Source organism: Tyto alba, unplaced genomic scaffold (assembly GCF_018691265.1).
Source record: "Tyto alba isolate M040663 unplaced genomic scaffold, T.alba_DEE_v4.0 Super-Scaffold_41, whole genome shotgun sequence".
Lineage (NCBI taxonomy): Eukaryota > Metazoa > Chordata > Aves > Strigiformes > Tytonidae > Tyto > Tyto alba.
Genome location: NW_024881317.1, coordinates 3,861,789 through 3,889,434, shown reverse-complemented (window position 1 = coordinate 3,889,434; position 27,646 = coordinate 3,861,789). Strand labels below are relative to the sequence as shown.

Genomic DNA, 27,646 nt, shown 5'->3' with positions numbered 1-27,646 from the left:
TCCAATACTAAATTAGTATTTTATGTTTCCTTTGAGCTTCTGAAGCATACGACCCACAGCATTTGTTTCTTCTTACAGTGCTCCATTGTAGAGTTCTCAGAGCAGTGACCTTTTTCTGGGGTCTCTGTCTCAGGTTTGTCCACTAGAGGTTTCTTTGTTTATTCTCTGGGTTCTCTCAGCCCACAGTGAAACTGCAGGGAAAATATTAATTCAGCTGATGTGTCTGCAGCAGTAGGTTTCTTCCAGTCCTGCTATACATATGTACATTTGTAACTGCTAACCACAGATAAAGCCTGTTCACTTCCCCCCCGTAGGCCCTAAAACAGTGCTGGCATACTTACGAGCACAGCTGCGCAAAGCAGAAAAGTGTAAGCTAATGAAGATGATCATCATCGGTCCTCCACGACAGGGAAAGTCAACGCTGATTGAGATCCTACAGACAGGAAAAGTCCCTCAGATGATGCACAGCGATGCCACCATACGTACAACAAAATGGGAGCTCCCCAAGCCAGTGGGACACAAGGCAAAGGTGAAAAACAATCAAAGTTCCTTAGTCCCAGTGGGATGTTTGAGCCCCACAGGGTCCCTTTTGGACTGAAATCACCTGCCCTTTTACAAAGAAGAGTTTCCATCACCTGTGAGCCAGACCTTGCAAGTGATGTGTTTTTAGACCCATCACAATTCCTTTGTTTCATTTCCAGTTGATAGTAGAGGACAGTTGTGTTTTCCTGAGCACTCAACTTTGTACCCTAGAGAGAGAGTGCCATGTGTAGACTGCCTACATACTGCCTCTCCCAGCTCTGGTGGTTTTTGGACACTGATTCTGAGAGAATGTTTTAAATCAGCTTCTATAAAGTAGATTCTCCTTTCATTTGGTGCCAGAAAATGGGACATTAGTACCTAAAGCTGGACTCCCTTGATAACAGAACTGTCCTAGGTGGGGAAGGTGGGTGGGAGGTAGGATGTCTGACCTCTGGTGTGATCCAGGGATGTCTAAGGCACACCTTAAACACCCAAATCTCACATGGCTCATTCAGGGAATGTGTCAACCCATACTGAACTCATTTGGACAGCACTGAATTAATTCAAGCATTTGTAGGTGGCCCTGTCCACCGCCTGTGTAGCAACGCAGGGATCAGAGCATACGGAATTGGTCCTGAAGTCTTGTCAGAGCTGAGGGTGTGCAAACATGTGGTTCTCCCTTCGCGGATGAGAGCCATGACCACCAGACTGTTTTGGAAGGGGTGGAGAAGCCTGCTGAGTTCAGCTATTCTACAGTGAAGGGTGCCAGGCCAGAGACAGAAAGAAAAAGATCAAGCCACAGCCTGGCTCTTTAAAGAGAAGACTTTGGTGGGAGAAGGGCTTTGTGCATCTTGTGTTGAAGAGCAACTGAATAAAAAAAAACTAGACTGCATCTGACACTTGGAGTGAGATCAAGATGCTGAACAGGCTTTTGTCCCTACCTCTGAGTCTCTATCTCTCCATACAAGCACTCACAGCTGAAGGTCTTTTGGATGAACAAAACAGTTCTGGTGTTAGTTAGGGCTTGGTTTAAACAATATGGAAGTTCTTTCAGCTGTTTATGGAAGATTTCAAACTGGGACTGTGCTAGGAAATCAGAGCCCTGCTGTGATACTTAGCTCCTTGCTGAAATCTCATAGGGAAACTTGTCATGTGGGATCAGTCAGTACTTGGATCTGGACCAGTAAATGGAGCCCACTCGGTGTTACATGATGCTCTGAGGATGGTGGCTGGCGCATCATTTGGTTTTCTGCTCAGTCACAGGCTTCTTGCTTCCCCAAGGCCAAGTGATTTAGGGACAGAGCCTCCAAGGTATGTAGGTGCTTCCTACTGCAACTGGGAGCCTGAATACCATTTAAACAGAGAGCCATGCTCCCTCTTAGTGCTGTTGTGGGCCTGCACAGGGAAATGGATGCTGAGATGCTTGGAAGTGAGACAGAGCTTGAGAGGCTCCATTTACACATTGCCCCGCCAAATCTGTGAGTCTCATCTGCAGTAGCTGTAATTCTGGCCCATCTCTGGTCTAACACACATGTCAGAAGCCTCTGAGCAATGTGCAGGGGGTGTTTATGAAAGGCTTGAGAAGTTTCCCATCTCCTGAGCATCTATATTCTGTTTGGCTCAGTCAGAGCTGAGCTCAGTGGAAGTGATTTCAGCAGGGGGTTTCCTGTTCCCCATAGCAGTGGCAGATAAGTAGCTTCAACGGTCCTGTCAAGCATGGCACAGACAAGGATGAAACAGTTTCTATTCCAGATGCAGTGAAATACAGGGCTCAGAATGAGACCCTTGTTTGTACTGGAGAATCCACAGCATTAACTGGAGATTTACCAGCATCAAGGGCACCTCTATCATTTTAGCAGCAAGTAATTAGTCTTGATTTCCTGTGGGGAAGTGGTAGCCATGCTTAACAATTGCTTGTTGATTTTTCTTTCCTGGAGGCACAATTAGGACATTGAAACCCTTCTTGTGTCATACATTATGCAGGCGTAGGTTTATACTTCAGCTATTATCTCCCCATGATTTACTGCAACCGTTTGATTTGAACACTTCTCTTTGTCTAAGTAGGTTGATTCAGTGGAGTTCAATGTCTGGGATATTGGAGGCCCAGCAAGTATGTCTACAGTCAATCAGTGTTTCTTCACAGACAAAGCATTGTACATAGTGGTATGGAACTTGGCACTGGGGGAAGAAGCTGTGGCAAACTTACAGTTCTGGTTGCTGAACATTGAGGTAAGAAGTCACTGGTGGACTCTGGGGTATCTATTTATCAAGTAGTAGCTCAGCACACAGATATGTGATATTACAGATTCTTTTTGGTCTGCTTTTAAAAACTCTGCAAGCTATGAATTTTGCATAGCTTTTGGAATTAATTTTCCATTATACTGTAGGCGTATCGCTATATTTAATGGTTTAAATTTATCATTGGCTTTGTTCTCCCTCACACACATCAGAGAATAAAACAAAAGCTGATTTATAAACCCTTGCTAAGTAAGGCTGAACATACTTATTTTGGAAGTAGTGTTTGACCACACTGTGCTCTGAGGAGGGTTTGAAGCATTTTCTTTCTTGTGTGGGTTAGACACACAAGTCTTGAGGTTATATTTTTAGCACTTTAGATTCAGGTAAGCTGAAGAGCATCTCCCAGGCAGCTCTCAGCTGGGACTCAGAGCTGCAGTGTATTCATTGGTGGTGGTTGATTTTTATAATACCATGTTCATAATTTTTTGTAAATGTTTATTATTTGATATCTGTCTTAACATTACATATATACAAATGGGCTCTAAGCTAGTGCCTTTCAAAAAAGAAACATCTGGACATTACAAAAATACTAGTTTAATGGTCAGCAGCAATCAAAAACCCAAACTAAGGAACAAAGCCAAAAGCATAATTATGATATTTCAAAAATATATGATGTGCCTGTGTCCTTAATACATCCCAGCAAGCACACAGAAATATCACAAAAGATGCAGAGAAAGATGAACATAATGGTTAAAAGTATGGAAAAGTTTCCGAGTGCAGAGTCATTAAATAGATCAGACCTCTTCAGCTTGGGAAAGAGGCAAATGAGGAGGGCTGCATGTAGACTTACCGGGGTAAGGAGAAAACCACAAGGGAGTCTTTGTTCATGGTCTTTTACAATAGAAGAATTAGGAGAGATCAAATGAAATCATGGGATGGTAGCTTTGAAACAAACAATAGGAAGTATCCAAAATGCAACGTATAGCTAACCTGTGGAATTTATTGGACCTACAATGTGCTGTGGGTGTCAGAAGTTGAAAAAACAGACTAGTGGAAGAAAAATCCATCAAGTGCTAGTAATTCAGAGATACTGTCTCATGCTCAGGAGGTTGGTGAGCTACAGGCTGCTGGAGACCAGGGGAACAGACCAGGGAAAATCTCTACATGCTTACCCTGTGCCTATACTCTTCATTAGCCTCCAGGTAGAATATTGGGTCAAGTGGGCTCTTTGGTCTGACCTGATACAGCCATCACTCCTGTGTCTGCATTTTTTGGTTTAGCTTGGTGTCATTCAGATTAGGAGATTTCAGTGGGTATCATAAGAGAAATGGATTGAGTGCAAGTAAGCATATATTTCTGCATCTGAATATTCTTCTGTGGTCAAAGTCATTTGGATTGGCCGGATGATCCCTGTTTAAATCTGTGCAATCCCATTGTATTTGGCAGCATGTTCCCTGAAATCTGGATACATTCCAGTGCTGTAAAAATCATGGAAGGGTTGGAAGAAACCACGAGATCATCTAAACCATTCCTTTGCACTGATTCAGGATTAAGTAGATTTAGACTTTTCTAGCAGTTTATCTCACCTCTCTGTATACCTCCACTGAATAAGTTTGTAAAATTTCCCCTGGTATCCATTCCAGAGTGTAACTAGCCTTTTTCAGGATATCAGAGTTAGATCTGGCTACAAGTTAAACTAATTTCTTTTCCTTTGTCTGGGCAGACATAGTTCCCATCCTTTAGCTGACTTGTAGCAACTTAATACCACATGGCAACTCCCTTTATGTTAAGCCCTGATGTAATAAACCCAAACTGACAGTTTCCTGCTCTGCAGTAGCCGCAGATGATTAAGCCATATTCTGCAGGAGAACTTCTGTTAATACCCAGATCACTTGTTGCTGTTGTCAAGCTGCTATGACAGGTTGCTTCTATTTTATATATATATTTCATTTTATTAATGTATATGACTACCTCCTCCTAAATATTATACTTTACACGTGTCCTCACTGAATTTACCACGACATAATCTGGGTGAGATCATTGTCAGTGATTTCTCTTGCAGGCCAAAGCTCCAAATTCAGTGGTGTTAGTGGTAGGAACACACCTTGATTTAATTGAAACTAAATTCCGTGTTGAGAGGATAGCAACTCTGAGGGCATACGTCTTGGCTCTCTGTCGGTCTCCCTCTGGATCCAGAGCAACTGGCTTCCCAGATATCACATTCAAGCACCTCCAGTAAGTACCCATGTCTTTATGAAGCTCAGTCACTCTATTTTATGTCACTTTAAACAATTTTGTAATACTTGATCTCCTTGGCAACAGAACTGATTTAAAGACTCATCAGCATTGCATTTAATCTATTTTTGATTGAGATAATGTAGTATAGTCAGAGAGAAGTTCAGTGTTGCTCAGGGCTCTGACCATGGGTCTGAGAGCTGGAAGCTTCGAAGCCATGACCTCGGCCAGCCTGTTTTAGTGCTCCTGCTCCACTCGGGTTTCTCACCATTAAATGATGGTACAGTTTATTAACTACAAGGAGAGAAGGTACAGATTGAGTAATTAATGCCACAGAGCTTGAGAGCATGACTGTTACATGTTGGGTGCTGCAGGGTTTGTTAAGGGGAGGCTGTGTGGGAACCTCTTGTTACCTGACGTGAGAACACAGCTCACATGGCAGGGTTGGCAGGGTGAGGAGAGGGTCAGCCCCCTGAGCCCCTGGCAGTCCAAATCTCTGCCATCCGAGTTCTCCAGGTGCGATAAAGGAGGGTGGTGTGGTGTTGGCTGGGAGATCCGTGTCAGGCAGGCCATGGAGGCTGGCGGAGGATACCCCTGGGGAAGAGCAGGCTTCTTTGGCTGGGAAAGCAGCGGGTCTGTCAGCCAAGGGAGCGTGCAGCATGGGGGGAGTGTGGCTGCAGCAGGCTGGCACCAAGCAGTGTGAAATTGCCAACGCCTGGGGCAAGAGCAGGTGGCGGCTGGCAAGTAAAGAAGGGTGCTGCAATGCCCCCAGCGCTCTGCATCTGCTGCCTGGCACAGTCATCAGGAGACCTCCCACGCTCTGTTCAGCAGACGCAAGTGCTACGTTGGGCATCCCAGCTGGCTCTTCCCTGTTGGGAGTACCAGGGACCCAGTGTGAGGCACAGACACTCAAAGAAAGAGAAAGCTTTGTGCTTCAGTCTCCTCAAACCTCTTTTCCCATCACCATGGAGCATCCTAACATGATCGCAATCATTCTTTCTCAGGGGGACTTTCTTTCACCTTGCCACACATCCCGCACGTTCCCCTTTTCCACCTTCCTTTTCCCCTGCATTTCCTCCCAGTTGGAGTTGTGTCTGATTTCGTACCTCCTCCCTCCTGTGCCTCTCCTTCACACCACATCATCCACCTGGATGGGGCTCCTCTGAGCAGCACTCCGGGCAGCCGGAGGAGTGTGAGGTGTGTGTGTTGTGAAAGCCTGGTGTGGGTGAGCCCAGAGTGCTTTACGAGCACTGGTCCTCCAGCATCCCAGTGAGTGCACGCTTCCCAGTGCCACTGATGGCTGAGGTTTAAGATAAAGCATATTACTTTAGAAAAGGATCTTCTGTCTGCCACAGGAACATGTGTAGGATCAGTTAGAAAGACCCTTTGTTGGGGAAAGTGGAAAAGAACCATTCTTAATCACCACACAAAAAGGCCAAAAATAGTAGGAGCTGGAGAGAGCAGGTTTTTTTAGCTGTTAAAGAGATGATGAAAGCCAGCTTTTAGGATCTAAGCATCAATTCCCAGATCACAGGATCCAGCTGAGCAAGGGCCAGAATAAGGGTGGGAAAAGGTGTCTGGTAGTCATCATCATGCCTCTTTGATCTGAGGCAGGGAGAACTGGACTTGTCTCCAGTGATTGCCGGAGCGCAGTGTTTTTCCTCCTTCCTGCAGTCCCTTTCAGGATGTGTGCAGCACTGAAGGGAAAAAGGGTGATAACTTTGGTCGGTGTGCCAGGGAAGTCCCCAGAGGTCACGGTGCATAGGGAACAGAAGAGCAGTGCACAATGAATGAATGAATCAAGCAGAGCAGCACTTGGCCTAATACAGCTTTTCCAGGCTGCTTCGTATTTTTCTCCAGAGCTAAAAATGCTCACTGACAGCTTTCTTCCCATTTGTCTGACACAGGAAGTTTAAAGTCACTGATAAGAGAAAGTGAGCTGGGAAGGGAAGCCAGTGTGCTGATAAGGTTTGATAATCTTCACCCTTGCATGACTTTTGCAGTGAGCTCTCATGTAAGACTCTGGAAGGCCTCGATGGACTCCGACAGCTGATTTTTCATGTCACCTGCAACATGAAGGACGTTGGCAGCTCAATTTGCTCACAGAAACTTGCAGGGAGATTGGTGAGAACTGTGCTTTCTAGTGGTGATCCTTACCAAAAGGGGGCTTTTGTTGGGCTTGGTTTTGGATTGCCAGGTGAACTTTAGGAGTTACTGTTGATGCAGAAGGCATGTGAAATATGTAAGATGGCTATCTGGCTTTGGGAGAAGATAGCACTAAAAGATACCTGTAAAGGGAAGATGATTTAGCAGTTCATCTCCAGCAAAGTGGTTGCTGTCTGATATTGATCCTGCTATTTTTCTCATGTGGCTTGCAGATACCAAGGAGTTACCTTAGTCTTCAAGAAGCTGTCCTTGCAGAACAGCATCGAAGAAATCAGAGTGATGATGTACAGTATTTAACAGACAGACAAATAGAACTGATCATTGAGCAAACACCTGGAAATGATATCAAAGACTATGAAGACTTGCAAACTGGTAGGTCAAAGCAGACCAGGGATTTCTTGGAAATCAATATGTGTGACCAATTGAAATATTCATGAACAATAAAAATGGAGGGCGGGGAAAGACCGCTAGATTATTGCTGTGAAAAAAAATCCAGTTAGAGTGCTCTACACCTGTGTAGAGGTCACTTTGGAAATGGGTAAGATTAGTTAATGGGGCTTTGGGGAGAGGGCTGAGAAGTTTCTAGGATGGTTTGAGGCTATTAATTTATTTACATATTTTTAAAACAAGCTTTGTCTGATTTTATTTCTGCTCTGTGAACAATGAGGGTTGCTACATATTTCAAGGTTTTCTTCTCTGTGGGACTCCAGTCCTGTGATCTTCACGGAGGCCTTGCCCTGCAGGAGCCAGGGAGAGCCCTTCCCTGTGAGGATGGCAGGAAGAGGGTAAAGAGGAGGTGTGATGGGGACAGAAATACTAACTAAAGCAGTAAGATGTGGGTTTTACAAGTGGAGTGAGTACCAGATAGCAGCACTCCTCAGATTAATGTTGTTCTCTTGGCTTGACTACATGCTGACTATATCTGGTGTGTATAAATGTGCACAGACTGCCTCATCATCTTACTCATTTGCACTGTGGTTTCATAATGCTGGTCTACTGCTAATCTACAATTCTTTCTTTTTTGCAGCAATTAATTTTCTCATAGAAACAGGTACACTACTGCACTTCCCAGACACAAGCCATGGCCTGAGGAACCTCTACTTCCTTGACCCCGTCTGGCTCTCGGAGTGTCTACAGAGGATTTTCAACATCAAGAGCTCCAAGTCTGTAGCCAAGAATGGAGTCATCAGAACAGAAGATCTCAGGATGCTGCTGGTTGGGACAGGCTTCACTGAGCAAACCGAAGAGCAGTACTTCCAGTTCTTGGCCAAGTTTGAAATTGCACTGCCTGTGGCCAATAACAGGTATGTTGATAATTAGAGAGGCTTAGCCAGGCTGGAGAAAAATGGCCACTTAATTAGCGGATATTAACAGGCTTTGTCACTATAAGCGGTTGTCTTGACAGAGATCTTGGTATAAGAAAATATTTGAGTGTGTTAAACAGTGTAATGGAAGGCACCCATCCATTTGGGCTGTATTTCCTGGCATGAGCACCCTTTGGTCCAAACAAGCTAGTTTGAAAACTTTCCAAAGCAGGTCTTTGTACACTCGGTGCATTGAGGCTGGTGAGAGGCTCAGCCACCGCCATGGAGGGACGGTGACACGGCCGGGGATGTGGCGATGAGCAGGTGGAAGCTGTAAGTGCTCAGCCAGCACAGCTGCAGCTGAGAGAGGATGTGAGGCTCGTGGCTGCCGGGCCTGAAATATAGATGGGCTGGAATCATCTGTTTCCAGTGAAAGATCCTCACTCCAGAGTATGACAGAAAACTTTGGGCCATCAATAATAATGTCAGCCCTGAAAGTAGTAGTATTTTAATTCTAGTGAAATCAGGAAAGCGTAGCTTCAGTAGCAGTGTGATTTTCTTAATTTTTAGCCTCAGTAGGTGTTGATCAATAGTTTTCCTAGAAATGGTCTAGGAAACCTCATTCTCTTTAAATGTTAATGAGTCCTCCCCCCCTCTGTCCCCCGATCTCTTTTCCTCTGGGCAGAGTTCCCTGCTATTTTTCTCTCTCCCATCTGCTTGGCGACAGCCTGTTGTTGCGTTCACGGTGAAACCATAGTTGTATTGCACTTTTGATGTGGCATTTGCATTTCACTTCCTTGCCCTTCCAGGACAGCACGGCTGCATCGCCCTGAGCCTCTCGGGAGCTCTGAATGCCAGCACAAGTGCAGCATTCTCTGTGCTGTCATTATGCCTGTCACTTATCCAGTCCCGGATGCCAACAAATTTTCTCAGGCTTAACACAGATAAAGCAGCAATGTTTCTGCTTAGTCCAAAATGCCTTTTGGACTCCTTGTCACTATCTGCCATTTTTTCTCCAAGGCAATTACATTGTCTGTGCCTCGGGAACAAGGAAACTGCTTTTTCATGGCCTGCCCAATCTTTTTTAGAGCGATCCAAGCCACATTAGCAGAATATTCTTCCCACTGATGGACTGTAGCTATAGCAGGTTGGATTAATTTAATGTACTAGCCAGACACAGAGCAGTTATTTGTTACTGTGCTTCTGCAATTATTGTCTAGATTGCCAGATAGAGTTTCTGTGCAGTCAGTAGAGAAAGCAGCTGCCAGTTTCTGTTCTGAAAGGGTGGATGGGGGCATGTTTCACATATTTTCAAAATTTGCATTGGCTGTTGTTCAAGAGCATTGAATCACCATCTGTATTATAATCCACTATATAGTTGTGGTGCAGAAGGGCCTCACTGGCCTTCTTACACTCCTAAACTGTTTCTTGGATGTGCTGAGGAAAATTTATTGGCTGTCATACAATGCATCCACTACCTTTATAGAGCACGAACTTTTAGTTTGATGCACTCCACTTTTCTGCCTAAGGTGCATGTAATTTAGCTTTGTTCTGCTTGTTAAAATAGGGTTGAAAGTATGGCAGTTCTTCTTGTAATTTATAAGTGAAGAGAAAGTTTTATCAGTTCTACATTCCAAAAATGTTTCATGGAATGGCTAATTTGATCACATAAAATGTCATCAGATGTTATGGACTGTGACATATGGAGAGAGCTGTTGTCTAGTGATGGCTGTTTTTTCTGAGCTGATATTTCAGGTTTTACAGAATACTCCAGCTGCTAGAGAGAAAACGTGATAGGCTTAAAGCATTGGATTTGGACCCAACATTAGTTCTAGTTGTGCATCTAGTCCCTGACACTGTTATTTTGGTCAAGTCCCTTGGCCATTTGCCTCATTGCTGTCATTATGCCCATCAATGATGAGTCCCAGATGCTGACACATTTTCTCAGGCTCAGTGCTGATAAAACAGCAGTGTTTCTGCTTATAAGCAAATAAGACTTTTGATCGTATAGGCATCTTGGCATGTATTTGGTACAGAAGAGTATCATTGTCAAGAGATTTATTGGCAGGTATTGAAAACCATAAGCTCATAGTTTTCAAAACAGTACTATTCTTCCAAAAAGTTTTAGCTTCCCTAATACTGAAGATCAGGACAAATGAATAATCTGTGCTTACTGGGAGATCTGAAAAGAATTTGAAAACTTTGTGGTCCTCTACACCAGTGTAGCTTTGTTACTTCTGACGGGTCAGACTTGGATAACACTGAGTCTCCTCCACACTTGGGCAAAGAACCTAACAACTTGATTGCAGGACACTGAGCAAGACAAGTGATATCTCTGCCGTCATCAGTCTGGCAAAGTGAGCTCTTGCCCTAGGAGTTTGTCAGGGATGTGACAGGGAGTCCATCAGCTGCAGTATGGTACAGCAGGAAACCCTGTCATATTGACCCATAAGATGCTCATTCTGGGACTGGGGTAAGAGCCTGAGCAGCCCAGCCCCTGCAGCCTGTAACTGCCCCACTGCCACCTCCCATGACGCTTCCTCTCTCCACCTTCTGGGCTTACTGAAGCTGAGCTGCTGTGGGTTGTTTTCAGCATTTATCTTCTGTTCCACACAGGAGCACAGCTGTAATTCTCTGCTTGCTACCAGGGCAGAGTAGTAAAGATACCAAAAAATGAGTCCCAACATCACAGCTGTTCTAATGACTCTTATGTTTTAATGTATTTAATTTGTGATTACACAAATGTCCTGCTCATTACATTAATTTTAGCCCTGTCCAATAGCCCTGGCTGAATTATGTAATGTCTGTTTTGCCTCTGCTTGCTTCCATAGTGTAAATTAATTTCTCCATGTATTGGTGAAGTGCCTTTAGACTAAAAGCTTTTTTATATGCAGTAGGCTGTGCCATTAAAAATCTCTTTGGAGACTGAATTGCCTTATTATCCAGCAACAATGTAGTCACTGTTATAAGCTGTAGCTAAAATCTGAGCTGTTGAATTTGATGTGTTTCAGCTACCTCCTCCCTCATCTGCTTCCTACCAAGCCAGCATTAGATATCCACGGGCTCTGCCACCAGACCACAAACACAGTCCAAAGGGTCTTCAAGATGAGTTTTGTCCCAGTTGGCTTTTGGCAAAGATTCATAGCCAGAATGTTAATTAGCCTGGCAGAGATGGACCTTCAGGTAGGTTACTGTATCGTATCACTCTAGCTGTCGTCTTGTGCTTGCAAAGTTGTTGTTCAGTCTAAGTGTGAGTGTCTCTTCAAATCCAGCTTGCTTCTGTCACAGACTTCAATAACATTATTTGAGTAAATAGGGAGAGATGAGACTCTGCAATCAAAATCTGATTCTGTTTTCACAGTAGGTGTCATTTAGAACAACAAATTGGCACTGGGGAAGAAAGCCTGCGTTCTCCACAGCCTCTTTATAATATGATCCCCTGGAAGGTCTCACTGCCTTCAGCATCTTCCAATTACGAGTAATTGGAGTTCTGCCTGCGGCTCTTGTCCGTGACCATTCCACTGGGCCAGACTCTGTTCACGTCGTTTGCCAGTGGAGATCTGGAACAGCTCCACCAAAGTCAGCTATCTGAATCTATATGGGTTTAAATGAGAAGAAAATTACAGGACTGTTGCCTTAATGGGATAATGAGTGCAAGCAGACACCCTATTAGTGCAAGTGGTATGCAAATCATTAAAGTAGTGTTTGTAAGGTTCTGAAAGTGAATTTTGATGTTGTTACATATTTTTGCGGCAGCTTCTCTCTGAAAATACAGCCCTCCTGTAAACCGTAATAAAGACGTGCGAAATATTTTTAGTACTACTGTGGTATCTTCTTAACAGCTATCCATTTAAACTGTGTTCTGTCACTGATGTACAGAACGTGAAAAGCATGATACCTATTTTTGGAAGGTCCTCTGTTTTCCAGGCTTCTCAAACCATGCAATAACTTTACCTGTTTTAATGGGCTGTCTTGGCAAGCCCTTGCTTACATCCTCATGGGCACTACATAACCCTAGAGCACCTTTGCTAGGGACCTCATCCAGTGCTCATGGAAGTGAATGGGAAGGATCCCAGGCGTCAGACCCGTCTGCAGACAAATAAGCATTAGAGCAATGAGTACAGTGGAGTTCTACAGATTAAGTCTTTGGTTTTAAAACAGAAAAATATTTTGCTTTAAGTTCTGGTTTGAAGCGTCTTGGAGAAAAGCCATCTTTCTCCCACTGAAACAGGTGGAAAAGTTAACTCTCTGCATTGAGGGCAGACTTAATCATTCACTAGAAGATTTAGCTCTTCTTTAGGTTTGTAAGACTTTTGCAAATGCGGAATTCATATAGCAGATGTCACAGTTGTAGAATGAACTTTCTTCACTGATATGAAATTGTTCCTTTTTGAGTGGCATGAAAAATACTTCCATTGCTGCAAAACCAGCTTTTACTCATGTATTTTCATTCCATTGCAAAATTTTTTTATGAGCACAAGTTGCTCTTTAATGAACAAGGTATAATGGCACCTGTGAAAGCCAAAAAAAAAGAAGTTACCTTGTTGCTCAACTAAAATAACATCCTTATGAGAAATTTCCATATTTTAATGATATTCATGTTTTTCTGCTTATTTCAGCTTTTTGAAAACAAGAAGAACACCAAGACGAGAAACAAAAAGGTGACCATCTACAGCTTCACAGGCACCCAAAGGAACCGCTGCAGCACGTTCCGAGTCAAAAGGACTCACACTGTTTACTGGCAGGAAGGTCTGTTCGTTACCTTTGATGGAGGCTATCTTAGGTAATTTGTGTTCATAATGCAGCGTGCGTGACAGTGGACTAATAGAGTGTATGAAACACATCATCTGAATGGAGATGAACGGGCCTGACTCATGCTGTATGCTCACTCATCAGTAGAAGGGAAGACTCTTCTAATAGACATAACTCATCTGGTAACAACTGGTGACAAAAATGATGAATAACTGATTGGCAGTTCTGAATATATCACCTTTATTTGTTATTGCAGCCACAAATTTAGAGAGGCCTGAAAACAGAAAGCAATATTCAGAGCAGAACTCTTTGCCAGTGTAAAATCATGCATTTTCACGTGCAAAGATTTCCTTGCATCAATGAGTTTTCCACTGAATCCTAAAACTTCACCACGGTGTGGCAGTAATCCAGATCAGTGGAGGTGCTTCTGTTCTATCAGACTGCGTCCAACAAGGACTGTGGACAACCAGTTTAAGTTGGCCAAGGCAGAGTGTCTGCTGGCTGCAAGCCTGGAGGAAACCTGCTGTCCATGTTCTTTCACAGATGCAGAGAATAGGCAGCCACTTAAAGACTTTCATCTCTGTAGTATCTGCAGATGCATTTACTCTTCCAGTCCCTTGCAAGATAGGGAGGAACCATTGGTGCTGTTGCATGTTTGGAGACCAGAAGGGCACAGTGACTTTCCTGAGCTCATCTAGGCAGTCTGCAGCTGAGTAGACATTGCAAATCACAGGCTGGAATCCTTAATTCTGGACCATGGTGGTGGTCATACTCTTACTTCCCCATGTGATTCAGGCAGTTACAGAGCTGAGCTCTTTGTATTGAAGTTTTTTCATTGGTTGGTTGTTGGGGTTTGGGTTTTTTTGGTGGGAATTGCACAAAAATTGTTATGTCCATAAACTTTTTTGAACAGTTTTTTGAAGTAGGCCACTGGAATTTTTTTACCAATTTTTAAAACTCTTAACCCTCCATCATTCTGTCTGGGGAATTTCTGTCAAACTCTCCATCATACTTAGTTCAGTTAGGCCAGAGTTTTCTCTGGGTCTGACTTTCTGTAGCATTTACCCATTGTGAGCAACCAGCATTTCCGTGCAAAAATTCTCTCCTGAAAGTCATTTGCAGAAAAGACTGAATTGAAAATCATCCTCCAAGCTAGATTGCTTTTTATTTTGATTACTTTTGAACTACATGTTACTATGTAACTCAGCTTTCCTGCAAGAAAAGTTTGTTGACACTGATATTACACAAAAGCTTCTTGTGGCTGTCTTTCGGCTTTCTTACACAGTGTCGAGTCTTCCGATGTGAACTGGAAAAAGAAAAAAAGTGGTGGAATTAAAATCATTTGCCAGTCAGAAGTGAGAGACTTTTCAGCAATGGCATTCATCACAGATCATGTCAACTCCTTGATAGACCAGTGGTTTCCTGGTAAGAGAACTACTGTAATTTTCTTTGCAGTATTAATGTCTTTTTAACAGAAGGTTCTTTGACAGAGCTCTCCAGGCAATATTGTGTGTTAACTGAAGACCCCTCAGGCTCTGACAGTCTCAGGCCAATAAAGTTTGAGAAGAGCTGATAGCCTGCAGACAGATCAAAATTATTTGCCAGCACACCTTGGTCTAGACATTGTGTGTTTTAGTCCATCAGGCACAGTAAGCACAGGTGAAACATTACAATTTGAGTGGGACCTGCTTCTGTAGGAGTTCAGGAGGCTCTTCCAGTGCTCATAGCAGGGACAGGATTTGTCCCAAACTACTTGGCACTGCCCCTTGATGGCAGAACTCGTTTTGACATCAGCTTGAATCAGCATTTGCCCACCATTTCTAACACCCTATAATTTATAAAATTGTGATGTGAGAGACATGAGTGAATATGATACCAAGGACTCTGTGCCAAGGTAACTTCCTTGACTCCAGCAGTTGTTTTTCCTCTGATCAGCTCAGACCCCGCTGTTACCCAGCGGGCTGTTTGCAATCCCAATACACTTTGTTTAAAACCAAAACAAAATCTGAAGTGTTCTTTGTTGTCCCACACTGGTCTAGAAAGCAGTGCCAAAATCTCTTAATTGGAGGCTCTCTGGAGGAAACAGTTCTGCACTCTCACATATTCATGTTCTGCATGTTATGAAGATAAAAGGAAGATTTTATTTGTCTTTGGATTAAAATAATGATAACATTAATCACTGGGGCTTGAGACGAGTCATGACTTCAAAGGCTACGGCCTGTATTCACTCTGCCTAATTGTAGGCATTTAATGGAGCCTGTCACCACAAAATCCCTCTGTAGTCAGTGGGAGAGGTGTGAACCTCCTAAAGGTTTAGTCTTGGTAGAATTCACGTTTCCCTTGGAGGGGCTGAAAACCTTGCCTGTGAGGGAGCCCACAGTGACCATGTTCCTGTCTTGGGTGCTGCAGGTGAGTGCTGGCTCCCAGTCTGCAGCTGAAGTGCAGACTGCCATGCCTCCCAGTCCCCTCCCAGTCCCGTTCCATGCCTGCTCCCCGCTCGAGGCCATCAGGCACTCCAGGCTGCACAACAGACATGGCCGGGGCTCCTGGGCAGCCTCACAGCTGCCACCTTCCTGCTGCACGGTCATGCTCTTTAGCAGGCACAGTGATCCCTGTATGCAGTTCACACAGAGACACCCAGCAAGTAGGAGGTTGTCTCCACTGCTTTATTCGTACATTTCTAATTTCTACTGGTCCTGAATATGTTTTCTTCACGAGCCTGTGCGTTACCTGTGACCAAAGCAGAGTAGCTGTTATGTCGATAGTCCTCCCTCTTCAGTACTGTCCCTGCTATTTGTGTATACTTTGCAAAAAGCTGTTTTCTTATTCCAGTCAACACACTGCAGTAAACTGCTGCTTTCATGAGTGTGGCCATTTGCAGCCAGTGGATCCGGGTAGTGACTGTAGACATTTGAATGCACTAGGAGCTGTTGTTCCTTCTCAGTTTGTGTGGGTTATGTTGTTCTCTCTTTGCTTCCTTGCTTTGAAGCACTCACAGCCACTGAGAGTGATGGCACATTGCTGATGGAGCAGTATGTGCCCTGCCACATCTGTGCAGCTTCCAAGATGGAGGAGAATGAATGTGTTGAGAAGGCGGAGGACGCGCAGTACTTTAACATGGAGGACTGTGTCCTGACTGCCATTGAACTGGACTACATCACATGTCCTAACCACCCCGACATCCCTGTTTCTCTCCAAGAGCTGGTCCCAGAGCTTTTCATGACTGATTTTCCTGCCAGGTAATGATATTTGATAGCCTTTGGTTAAGTTTCAGTGTACCTATGTAATTCAGTTGGATTTTTTTCCCTAATTCAGCTCTGCTAGAGGAACATAACTGACCACAGGAAACAAATTCATCTGCTCTCAATCCCTGCTCTGGCAGTTCATCCTAAACTGCACTCCTGGTGCTCAGCACACTTGCTTGGAAAATTGTGTGCTGATTGGAGTCATCACTTCAAGATTCCTATGATCACTGTGGTATAATGTGAAAGTCCATTTTTAAAGCTGTGGCTGTCCTCCATTGCCCAGTACTCTGTACAGACCTTTCTGTAGTTGGAGACTTTCTGGGGTCCCAGAAAGGAGACTTCAATATGTCAAAACCAAAAGAAAGTGCTGATGTGTCACAAGATTGGCACTGAAATCACCTTTAGTTTTGTAGAGCCTCTAAGTGGGCAAATTTATATAGACACCAGTAGAGAATTCACATTGAGTTGAGGCTCCTGCTTGGCCGAGGGCTGTTGGATGTGTTGTAGCAGTCCTGAACAGCTGAAACAGCTCTTCCCTACCCATAGCAGCACTCCGAAGTCTTTAAGCTGTTTAACTGCATTCCCAGATGCGTTCAGTCTTATAGCCCTTATTACTTAGTGTGTAGAGAAAGAGACCTCCTGACAGCAGGCAGGACAGGAGACCAAAGTCTCTTTTGGTTCATACTCTCTCAGACCTTTTTGTGCCCAATGCAGAGCCATGAGACCTCTAGACCAAACTGTGTCCTCATGGCTGCTGTCAGAGCTTTCTGTGCTCCCACTGGCCCCTGTTCCTTTCTTGGGGTCATTTTACTGGGCAAACAACCCATCAGCTCATCACGACAGCCCTCCTAGCAGTGCTATCTCCTAGAGATTTGTTTGACGGGTGCAAGACGAGTGGAGATGTTTGAAGTGTGAACAGCTGTAAAAGTAGTCTCTGGAAGAGTGGGGAAATGATGAATTGCAGCCTGGGAACAGTAAGCTGATTTGAATAATCAGGTTTCAGAGTGTGGGACTATTCATAAACATCCTGTCCTGCCTCAGTGGAGAAAAGAGGAACAAGAGGTAAATGAAGCAAAAAAAATCGTTAATACAGATAAATGGTACAAGTATCTGTACTTGTGTCATCTTCTTGGAAAAGGAGCTTATGTGCTTTCCAGATCTATTGGATTCTTGCAGGATAAATTGCTGCAGCATAAAGCCTTTCTTGCTTATTTCCCAAGTTACTTTTTTCTGTGAGAAATCTTGTACAACACGGGCCAGCACAGAGTACACTGAGATGACCAAGGTAGTTTAGGTGGTTCTGTCCTCTCAGTAGGTAAGACAATGACCTATTAGGGATCTGTGAAAATGGAAATCACATTAGAAACATGAATATACGGTGTCTTTGAAACTTTAATTAAAAAGCCCTCATTTCTTTTTGGCAGACTTTTCCTGGAAAATAGCAAACTGGAATGCAGTGAAAATGAAAGCAACGTTCTTGGCCAGGGTGGAAGTGGGACCGTTATATATCGGGCACGATACCAAGGAAAACCGGTGGCTGTGAAGAGGTTTCAGATTAAAAAATGCAAGGGTTCTCCCACTTCAGCTGCAGGTACAGTACACAGAATCGGTGCCGGGAATCAGCTCTTGCAGTCTGCGATCCCAAGCTAAGACCAAAGAGCTTTCGCTCTCCGAAGTGCTGGCAGCACCTGTTTAAATACAGCTTTGAAATATATAGCAAAATTGATGTGTTTCCATGGAGGAGGAGGATACATCTTAGACTCCATCATGAAAACACTTGTAGCAGTGAAGGTCACTGGCACTGCAGGAAGCTTCTCTCCTGCAGGTCCATGGGTGGACTCATAGGGTGCCAAGGCAGAGCCCTTGACTGGGGTGGGAGTCATGGTTTCATCTCCAGTTCCCAAGCTATTTGGCAATGAGAGCTGTGGATTTGCCTGGGTTTGCACTCAGGACTTGTGGGTCTCCACAAGTCTTTTACTCCATCTGTGCCAGCAGCTACAGAAAGCAAATTGGAAATCCTTCTCAGCCTGCCAGCTCCTCCACTCAGGGACAGGCTCTCTTACTGCACAGGCTGTCTGTCGAGTCCAGGTTTCCAGCAGAGCCTCAGTCCATGGACAGAGGAAAGGGGGAAAAGTGCCTGGCTTTCCTCATTTTTGTCAGGGAAGGATGCAGTGAACCCCTGAGCTGTGGAGGAGGCCAGATGCTGTCCCTGTGACAAATAACTTTTGGAAAGACCAGACCTACCAAAGCAGCCGGTGATGTGCCATGGCAGAAAGACAATTGCTGTGAAGGGTCTCTCTTCTGGCACGGCAACTGGAAAAGAGTAGGGAAGACTCCATCCATCAAAGGGTCTGCAGTGTGACATTCACACCCAGAGAGTCCCTGCTTTAAAAAGCACAGCATGAGTGTTCCAAAATCATGCAAGTGATATATGAGAACAATGTGTGCCAGACACACTTGAGGCTGGTGTTAAAGGACCAAGGGAGCACTTGCTTCCTGAGGCAGCCATATATATCCTGCTTATAGCCAAAGTCTGTTAGTGACTCGTGCATCAATATGAGGATGCAACTTAAAGCCTCGCTGTTGGCATAACCCCAAAAGCTGCCTTCCTCCTGCAGCATTTGCTTGGTGATTAACACCTTCCAAAGAGTTTCTGGCTTGGTTCCAGCTGGGGAGTTAGAAGGGGGTTGTGTGTCTCGCCAGATACCATGCTGAAACACCTGAGAGCCATGGACGCCATGAAGAACTTCTCTGAGTTTCGCCAGGAGGCCAGCATGCTGCACTCACTGCAACACCCTTGCATCGTCTCCCTCATTGGCATCAGCATCCATCCTCTCTGCTTTGCCCTAGAGCTGGCCCCTCTGGGCAGCCTCACCACTGTATTGTCTGAAAACTCCAAAGGTAAAAACAGGGTCTCCCGCCTGGGACAGCTCACTCTCCAAGTCATGGTAGTGACAGATGGTCAGCAACGTTTAAATTAATGCTTCATTTACTGAAAGGGATTTTTTTCAAGGCCAGGGGAGGTGGGAGGGATGGAATTGCTCTTCAGCAGTGCCTTTGGGAACCTAGTGAAAATTGATGCTCAGGATTTTCAAAACTACTTTGAAGACCTGGATTTTCAATTTCTCTGCAAATTAGTAAGAAGTACATCTCCCTTCAGTGCTGCACGGGCAATGCTGTGTTCTTCTGCCTGCAGATGGGTGTCTGGCACTCTGAACTCTCTCATAATTATCTGTATTTCTGTCGCTGTCAAATAAACGACACTAATTCCTAGATAGGTTGAGGCCATCTGACCCTCTTGGCACCTTGGCTTTGTGTCAGCTTTCAGTCAAACACTATTTTTTACCAGAAGATTTAGGGGTCTAGAAGTGAGAGGGTTTAAAAAAAGAATCTAATAGGACTGTCAGACATGTAAAGTAACACAAACAGTGTCATTTCAAGTCGTGGCATTGAGTGATGTTTTAAAAGGTTGTTAGTGCTCTGGAGTTTAAAAAAAGAAAGAGAAAGGGAAAAAAAAAAAAGCTGTTACTGCAATTACAAGAATTGAAGACAGGCTGTTCCTTTGTGCCAGGGTCTTCCTTTGTGCCGCTGGGACACATGCTGACACACAAAATAGCGTATCAGATTGTAACAGGCCTTGCCTACCTGCATAAGAAGAACATCATCTTCTGCGACCTGAAGTCGGACAATATTTTAGTGTGGTCCCTGGACGTCAAAGAGCACATCAACATCAAACTCTCTGACTATGGAATCTCCCGGCAGTCCTTCCACGAAGGCGCGCTTGGCGTGGAAGGCACACCGGGCTACCAAGCTCCTGAGATCAGGCCTCGAATAGTCTACGATGAGAAGGTGACTGTGGCGTATCCGTGGGCCCAGCCCCTGCATTGCAGCAGTGGGTGGCTGGCTTCATGCATGGGGCTGAATTCCCTTATACGTGCGTGGGGTCCAGCACTAGCTTTCCCACTGTGGCCTTCCTTGCTCTCCTCTCCACCCACCAAGGGAGGTTTGACCTGTTTTTTTCTCTCTGTTTCTGGCTCTAGGTCGACATGTTCTCATATGGGATGGTCCTGTATGAGCTGCTGTCTGGACAGCGGCCTGTGCTAGGACAACACCAGCTCCAGATTGCAAAGAAGCTGTCTAAAGGGATCCGTCCTGTTCTTGGGCAGCCAGAAGAGGTGCAGCTATACAGGATGCAGGCACTCATGATGGAGTGTTGGGACACTAAGCCAGAAAAGGTACAAGACAACCCTCATGACCAGTGTTTTCTGATCTGGTAGCTGCAGGGGATCTGGAAGCCTTCTTTGTGCTGGAGAGCTGAGCTTGCTTTTGGTACAGCAGAACACCTCAGTTGCCCATTTACCCCTCCTGCTGAGATGCCCCAGAACTTCTGTTGACTTAAAATGAGAATTTTATGAGTGAAATGGTGGCAGATTGGCAGCCTTGGATATCTGCGGTGACATGAAGGTCCCTTGACATCAATGGCAGTTAGGCTATTGATTTCACCAGGATAAGGCATTACCCATAATTTCTAGAAACAGCTACAGTAGCATTCTGTGAGTGTAACTACAAAGACTTCAAAAACCCAAGGATTATAAAAGGAAGTATGAGGAAGAAAAGGGTTCAAAGTATGAGAAAAGGATTATGCTGCATTATAGTTTTTTCACTGATTGCAAATTGGTGTTTCAGAGCTGCTGTCCTTCAGAAAAAGGTGAGCTTGACTCTCAAACAGCTAGACTCTGTCATGACAGTGTGTCAGCTTCCAAAATCTGTAAACCTGAAGAAATTCATCAATAAAATGTGTAAGAAAATTGCAGACCAAACCATGGAAGTACAGAGGAGATTTGGCTTCAGTGTCTTGGCTATGGAGGATGCTAAGAACCAATGAGGTGGGATTTATAAGGAGAATTTGATGCAGATTTGAGAAAGTAGCAGAAGGATTTATTTAAAAAGGCCTACTTCTTGGCTCTCTAGCTTTAATAAATAACGATTATTACGATTCTTTTATTTCATGTGGACCTCCAGCTGTCTTAAGTGACATATGTCTTTCTCTTTTCCTTTCCCCACAGCGCCCACTTGCCATTTCTGTGGTAGGACAGATGAAGGATCCTACCTTTGCAACATTTATGTACCTGCTGTCCTGTGGGAAACAGTCGTCTTTCTTCTGCTCCCAAGGACAGGAGTACACTGTGGTGTTCTGGGATGGGAAGGAAGATACCAGGTGAGACAGCTCGTATTAGTAATCTATTTCTTCTGTTCTTTTCTCTTTTTACATAAAAATCCTTCAGCGTCTTCACGTATGTCTCTGGGAGGGAGGTAAAGAAGGTGAACGTGAATTTGGGTGAATGCCAAGTATATGGTGAACACTGTTTTCCCAAACTCTTTTAATTGGGAACAGTGGTTGCTTTATAAAGGATATTTAATGAGCTTAACTCTGCTTCAGTTAGTATGAGGAGAAGATTAGGGCAGTGTAATGATTCACACACAGAGGATGAAGCATTTGCACATGAGAACAGATGTGTTCTGCCTTTCCTAATGAGGCCATTTAACACTAAACCTTTCCTAATTGAGACTGCAGTTCCATCTCGGTTCTGCAAAGCAATTAAGCACATGCTTAAATTCTGTTGAAATCATCGAGAGTTAACCACATGCCTGAAGCTGTGTGTGCATCCAAGTGTATACTGCCAGTAAAATGTGTCCTATACTGCATAGGCATGTGCTTTAAATGTCATTAAATTGTGACTGAGATGATGGTATTTTGCTCAGCCACATGTGACCCGTGGCTAGTTAGGTTTATTTTTATGGATGTTACTAATTTTTATAGCCTTGACCTTATTTGGAGACATCCACAAACTGATCTGAATTTTATATTAATGTGTCCATTATTTGTAACCATTAACCTAATGGGAAAGATACGTGATTTGTTCATGAACAATTTGCTTTGCTATTTGTGGTGCCTGGTCAGTCGCTCAGTGCAGACAGTATAACTATTCCTCCTAAGACTGGTGAAACACATGGGACTCACAGATGTATTTTGAATACATAGACATTGTCCAAATATTCACAGCAATATGTCTCAGTGAAGCTGCTTCCTGACTGGACAATCCACTTGCTGGACTACTGAGTAACAAATTACTTATATGTGACAGATTTCAGGATGCGTAATTGCTTGTGCCACAGTTGGTAAAACATCTGGGGCTTGCAGGTGTGAATATCCAGTTATTGTTCAAACATTTGTTGTGAACAAACAAGTTATTGTGAATATCCAGTTATTGTTCAAACACCCAAACCCAATAAACTTCCCCAGGCCCCAAATAAACAAAATCCATTTAGTTACAAAAATATTAATTAGTCATATTTATAAATTATTTTATCAGGTTACAGATCTTTGCTCTTACTTGGAAGAATCGTGCTCTTCTGTTTATGTACTAGAATAAGTAGTGAAGCCAGATAATAGCGAGGCAGTGAACTTGGAGAACAAGCACATATTCTCTTGAGAACCTAATGGGCAAGATGGGCTAAGACCTCCCAGCTATTAATTACTGCTATTCAGCTGGAGCTGTTTGTCTCACAGCTGAATTATAGTAACAGACCACGTAAATTCTCCTAATCTGTTTCCGCACAAAGTCGGATAGCTGAGTTTAAATCTTCACAGAAGCAATTGCATATCTGCTCCCTGAGGAAGAACCGTGGCACATCTGCATTTCTTTTCCTTTATGAAGACCATTTGGAGGGGTGGAGAGCCTTGCAGCATTGTCCACATCTGGACAGTTGTGCTACGGCTTGGCGAAAAGTGCCAAGTACTGTCCTGTAGCAGTGTGCAGGCTGAATGTCGGCTATAGGAAATTGTTATTTGCTCCTTTCAGAAACTACACGGTGGTGAATCCAGAGAAAGGAGTCATAGAAGTGGAGAGGATGAGCTGCCCAGGAATGAAGCTATGCTGCCAACTAAAATTTCAGAATGCCCTCTGGGCTGCCACGGAGGTGAGCGTTGCCTGCACTTCAGTGCCCTGCTCAAGGGAAGCCTCGTTAGAAGAGACACAAATGAAGAGAAAGAGCCTATTAAATTAGTAAAGCTAAGAGTGTTTGAGACAATGGGTGTCTCAGATGAGCAGCGTGACTTTGCATCTGCTGTCTCTGGGTGTATTGTTTCTGCCTGTTACTTAGCTGACACCTAGATCAAAATCGTGCCTCCTGGTGTTCAAAGCGATCGTGGGAACCTCAGCTTTCTGAGGCAAAACTTTCCAGATCGTAGCGTATCTGTACCCTGGGTTTCATCTGGGAAGTGTCCTTATCTGTAAGCGATAAAGGGAATCAGTGAAAGAAACCATGCGTGTAAGGGTGGGGTTTTGAAAGAGGCTCAAGGGATTTGAAAGTTGGTGGGAAATGGATACCCAAGGTTTGTGTTCTCTGTGGAAAACTGCAGCTAAAAAGGTAAGAGTGAGAGAGCATGGCTGATTTATCCCGCAGAGCCCCTGTCCACCCATCAAAAAGGGCTGTGTTAAGTGGCAGCTAGTTCTGACTCAATCATTTGACACAAAATAAGCAAAAAATAGCTGAAACAAACGGAAATGTTCCTGAAGTTCGGTGTTTCAGAGTGGGGAAAAAAGGCCACGCTTGCTGAATAAATGATTTGGTAGTTAATTCATCCCACCCTAGCATGGATGCTGTAACTGAGTGAGAATACAGATCTTTTTTTCCCCATAGGAAAATAAAATATTTCACTTTTTCTGTTCCCAAATAGAAGTAAACTTCAAATAGTCCTGTTTTTTTCATAACAAGAAGTATAGAAAAATTAAAATTAAAAAATCTTAAAGCATTGTATTTCCACCTTTTTTATCAAAAAGCAAAGTGTTGCTATTCCCGGATCTGGATGCTCTGTGTTTCGTAGATTTCTGAGGTGTAGAGCCGGGGTAATTCCACATACAATGTAGCACTAGCTTTCATTGAATTGACAGATTAATGCAAAATAACATACAACATGTTTCAGTTGTCCTGACACATTTGGGATTTGTGCAGTCAGGGTTGTCAAATGCTACTTTTAGATACAGTGATAAAACGCCTATAGTGGTGATAAAACACCTATAGTGGTGATTTTGGTGGCTTTTGGATAGTGCCTGTATTGCCCAGAGCTCATTCTGCGGGAGGCAGGACCTGGTTTCTACACACAGACGGGGCAGATGCTCTCCAGGGAAAACAAACAGAAATCCAGGCTTTGGATATCAAAAAACACAAGTAAAAATTGGTTTTGGAAGCAAAATATGAAAAGCATGGGAGATGATTGAAATTTATGGAATCTTACGTGCTCTTTCACAGGACCAGAAGATTTCTGTGTACGGGTTGCAGGGCATGTGTCCTCTGAAGACTCCACAGAAGGGTTTAGACACTCCTGCTACTGTGAGCTGCTTTCTAGTAATGCCTGTTGTCAAAAAGGTAAGGAGGAGCCCAGAGGAAAAGGGGAGTTCGTGAGACTAAGCCATCTGCTGCCGGGCCAAGCTGCCAGAGTTCGTGTGGCTTGTCACTAGCTAGTGTAGGACTTTGCAATGCCCAGGAACATTTTGGCAGTGTGAGAAGGTTTCCAGATCTCTGTGCCTCTGCCAGAAGACAGAGGTGTGGGCAAGGACCTGAGTTAGGGGGCCAAAGCTGGCACTTCCAAGCTTTTGGAAAAATAGTCAAAATAGATCAAATTCCTCTTCAAGGAAGTTTTCCGTCTGTGTTTCCACATCACTGGAAAACAAGGTTTAGGCTGATGAAGCAAAGTAGAGAGGACATGAAACAATAATGAGAATAGAGAAGTTGTTAACTGCTAATGCAGGACTAGGGTATATCCTAGCTCTTGTACCCACTCTTTTCCTGGTGTGTGTGCATGCTGTCATTTGTGTGCACAGTCATCTTTAAATATCATGTAGGCTCAGCCACACTTCTTTTTTGGTTTTGAATGAGAACACTTGGATAATACAGCTCGTATGGGTGCTACAGCTCTTATGAGTAATACTCTTATGGGTAATATGGATAATTACTCTTAAGGGTAATAACAGAAGTTATATGCTATCTGTCTAGTTCTGGAACTGCTAACAGCCACTTACTGGCAAGAGAAATCTGACATGACTGCCTATTGCGGGCAAGTCTTGGGAGATGTATAAAAACTGTTTTCGGGCTAAATTACCTCCGGTTTGCTTACAGCCACCTCAAGTAAAAACATGTAATTATGTTCCAACATTATGGGTAGCTGTGTAGTTTTTGCAAATGCCAGCAGACTGGTATGTGTCTAAAAGCTCGATATGGAGCAGCTCTCAGCAACAGTGGAGCTGTTTTATACCACACGCCCATTCTGCGTTATTGTCCATTTCTGGCTCGTTTGCTCAAACTGCTGCATCGCTGCAAACGGAGTCTGAGGCAGATGGCTAGTGTAAGGTGTACCACTTCACTTCCAAACATGGTGTAAATAGGACTGAAGTAGGGCGTAGATCTAAAGTTGGCACAAGAATAAATTTCACCCGCCGGGAGGCTGCATCTGTCGGCTTTCTTTGGCTCCCAGACCTGCAGCGTTTCTCCGCTGTGGAGTTTCATTTCTGATGTGTAGGGCAAATTTCTTTTTCATGGTGCCTGAGGTTTTGTCCAGGACAGTCGAACGAGTCTTTCACTTTCAGCTTTTCCACTGTCATACAGCTTGCAAAGCCATTCCTCAGGGGTTACGAGTGGCTTTATGTCTCCTGGTTTCTATTTTCAGTTTGTGGCTTGCCTAGAAAATGTCATAAATAATGCCAGGCCCTACAATAGTAATATTGAGTCTAGACACCTCCCTTCCTCCCCCAACCCTACCCAACCTTCCAGAAATCCACATCCCTTCGGCGCAGTCCTTCTTAGTTTATTGGACTTACTTTTTCCTCTCTCCTTTCTATGAATGAGTTTGGCAGTGAAATAGCCAGAGCAGCAGCCATAAGGATGTGCAGACCAGGTTGGCAAGGAACTAAACCATTTTTTGAAACAGCCAGTTCTTCCAACAAAGCTAAGTGGAAAGCTTGCACTTGTCAAACTCACTGTACGGCACAGCGAGCTGCATCAGAGTTATCACACAGTCATTATTGTCCAGCAGAGAAGAGAATTGCTCGCATTTCCCTGGGAAGAAAGCCTTCAACTGATGAGATGTGAGGTAACTTGCAGTCAGAGAGTTGCCGAGGGACGTTGCTGGGAAGGGGAATTCTTTACGACTGCCTTGGGAAGACTGATCCAAAAGAAATAGTTTCCAAAACTTGATTTCTCATCCAAAAGAAGCATCATGGAAATTTAAGAGCAGCAGAGAGGGGCCCAGAATCCAAAACTTGCCCGCCAAGGAAAAATCTTGTACAATTTTAGCTTTTTTGTTGCATGCTTTCTGTCACCAGTATCATTGTTTCTGGCAAACAATAAAATTTTCAGTAAATTTCCTTTCAGGAAAAAAAAAAAAAAAAAAACCAAATAAGCAAACAAACAGGTTAAAAAGAGCAAAACAAGATTCTTTCTGAATTGGTTTGCAGCATTCTTATAGAGAGATGTTGAGGGAGAGAGAAATCTGAATAGGTGCAAGACTCTGGCCTCTCGCAAAAACCTAGAACGCACGAAAACAAAAACTGCATTTAAAGGCTGCAGCCTGCCGCAGCGTTCAGTGCCAGCAGTGCCAGACCCTGTGGGGAAGAGAGGAGGAGGTGACCAAGGCCGTGGTGTCGGGGGCTGTATTTTTATGCTTTTTTTTAACCTGCTCCCAGCAGCTCCGAGCCTTGCGCTGTCCTTAGCTGCGAGGACAGGACGTCTGGAGCCAGCTCATCTCCTGCACATCACATACCGTCACAGCCCCGCTCAGAGGCCTTCCTCCCTGGCACAGCAGGACTCCTGGCAGGACGGAGACTTCAAATGCAGTTTTGTTGCTGTGTGTTTTTGTTGGCTCTTTGTGGAGCCCAAATGTTGAAAATGAATTCTGAGAAAGTTACTTAAGGTTTCTGGAGGCTGCTGCCCTGCCTGCCTTTGGTCACTGCTATAATACCCTGATTTGGAGAATTTTGCCTGGCTGCCTGGCTGCACCGGCACCTAATAAAGTGTGGTGAACCGGTGGCACCCGTGGGTGGGTGGCCTTTACTGTGTTCTTCTGTGAAACGGGTCACTCCCTCACCTCAGTCAGGCGAGGGATGGCAGGGTGAGGGTATTTCTCAG

At 44.2% G+C, this 27,646-nt stretch overlaps 1 protein-coding gene across 4 annotated transcripts in view; it reads left to right on the top strand.

Annotated features, from left to right (window-relative positions):
* The window catches only part of LRRK1 (leucine rich repeat kinase 1), an 82,337-nt gene that overhangs the window by 47,616 nt on the left and 7,075 nt on the right, over window positions 1-27,646 (top strand). For all 4 annotated transcript variants that reach the window (XM_042804189.1, XM_042804188.1, XM_032994299.2 and 1 more), the window contains 17 exons: window positions 315-529; window positions 2,587-2,751; window positions 4,823-4,995; window positions 6,999-7,119; window positions 7,374-7,533; window positions 8,189-8,465; window positions 11,477-11,648; window positions 13,085-13,248; window positions 14,503-14,642; window positions 16,207-16,456; window positions 17,887-18,053; window positions 19,166-19,363; window positions 20,034-20,311; window positions 20,503-20,697; window positions 21,529-21,680; window positions 23,326-23,443; window positions 24,776-24,892. In XM_042804189.1, the coding sequence (XP_042660123.1) occupies window positions 315-529; window positions 2,587-2,751; window positions 4,823-4,995; window positions 6,999-7,119; window positions 7,374-7,533; window positions 8,189-8,465; window positions 11,477-11,648; window positions 13,085-13,248; window positions 14,503-14,642; window positions 16,207-16,456; window positions 17,887-18,053; window positions 19,166-19,363; window positions 20,034-20,311; window positions 20,503-20,697; window positions 21,529-21,680; window positions 23,326-23,443; window positions 24,776-24,892 (3,062 nt within the window). The remainder of the gene's footprint in view (window positions 1-314; window positions 530-2,586; window positions 2,752-4,822; window positions 4,996-6,998; window positions 7,120-7,373; window positions 7,534-8,188; window positions 8,466-11,476; window positions 11,649-13,084; window positions 13,249-14,502; window positions 14,643-16,206; window positions 16,457-17,886; window positions 18,054-19,165; window positions 19,364-20,033; window positions 20,312-20,502; window positions 20,698-21,528; window positions 21,681-23,325; window positions 23,444-24,775; window positions 24,893-27,646) is intronic.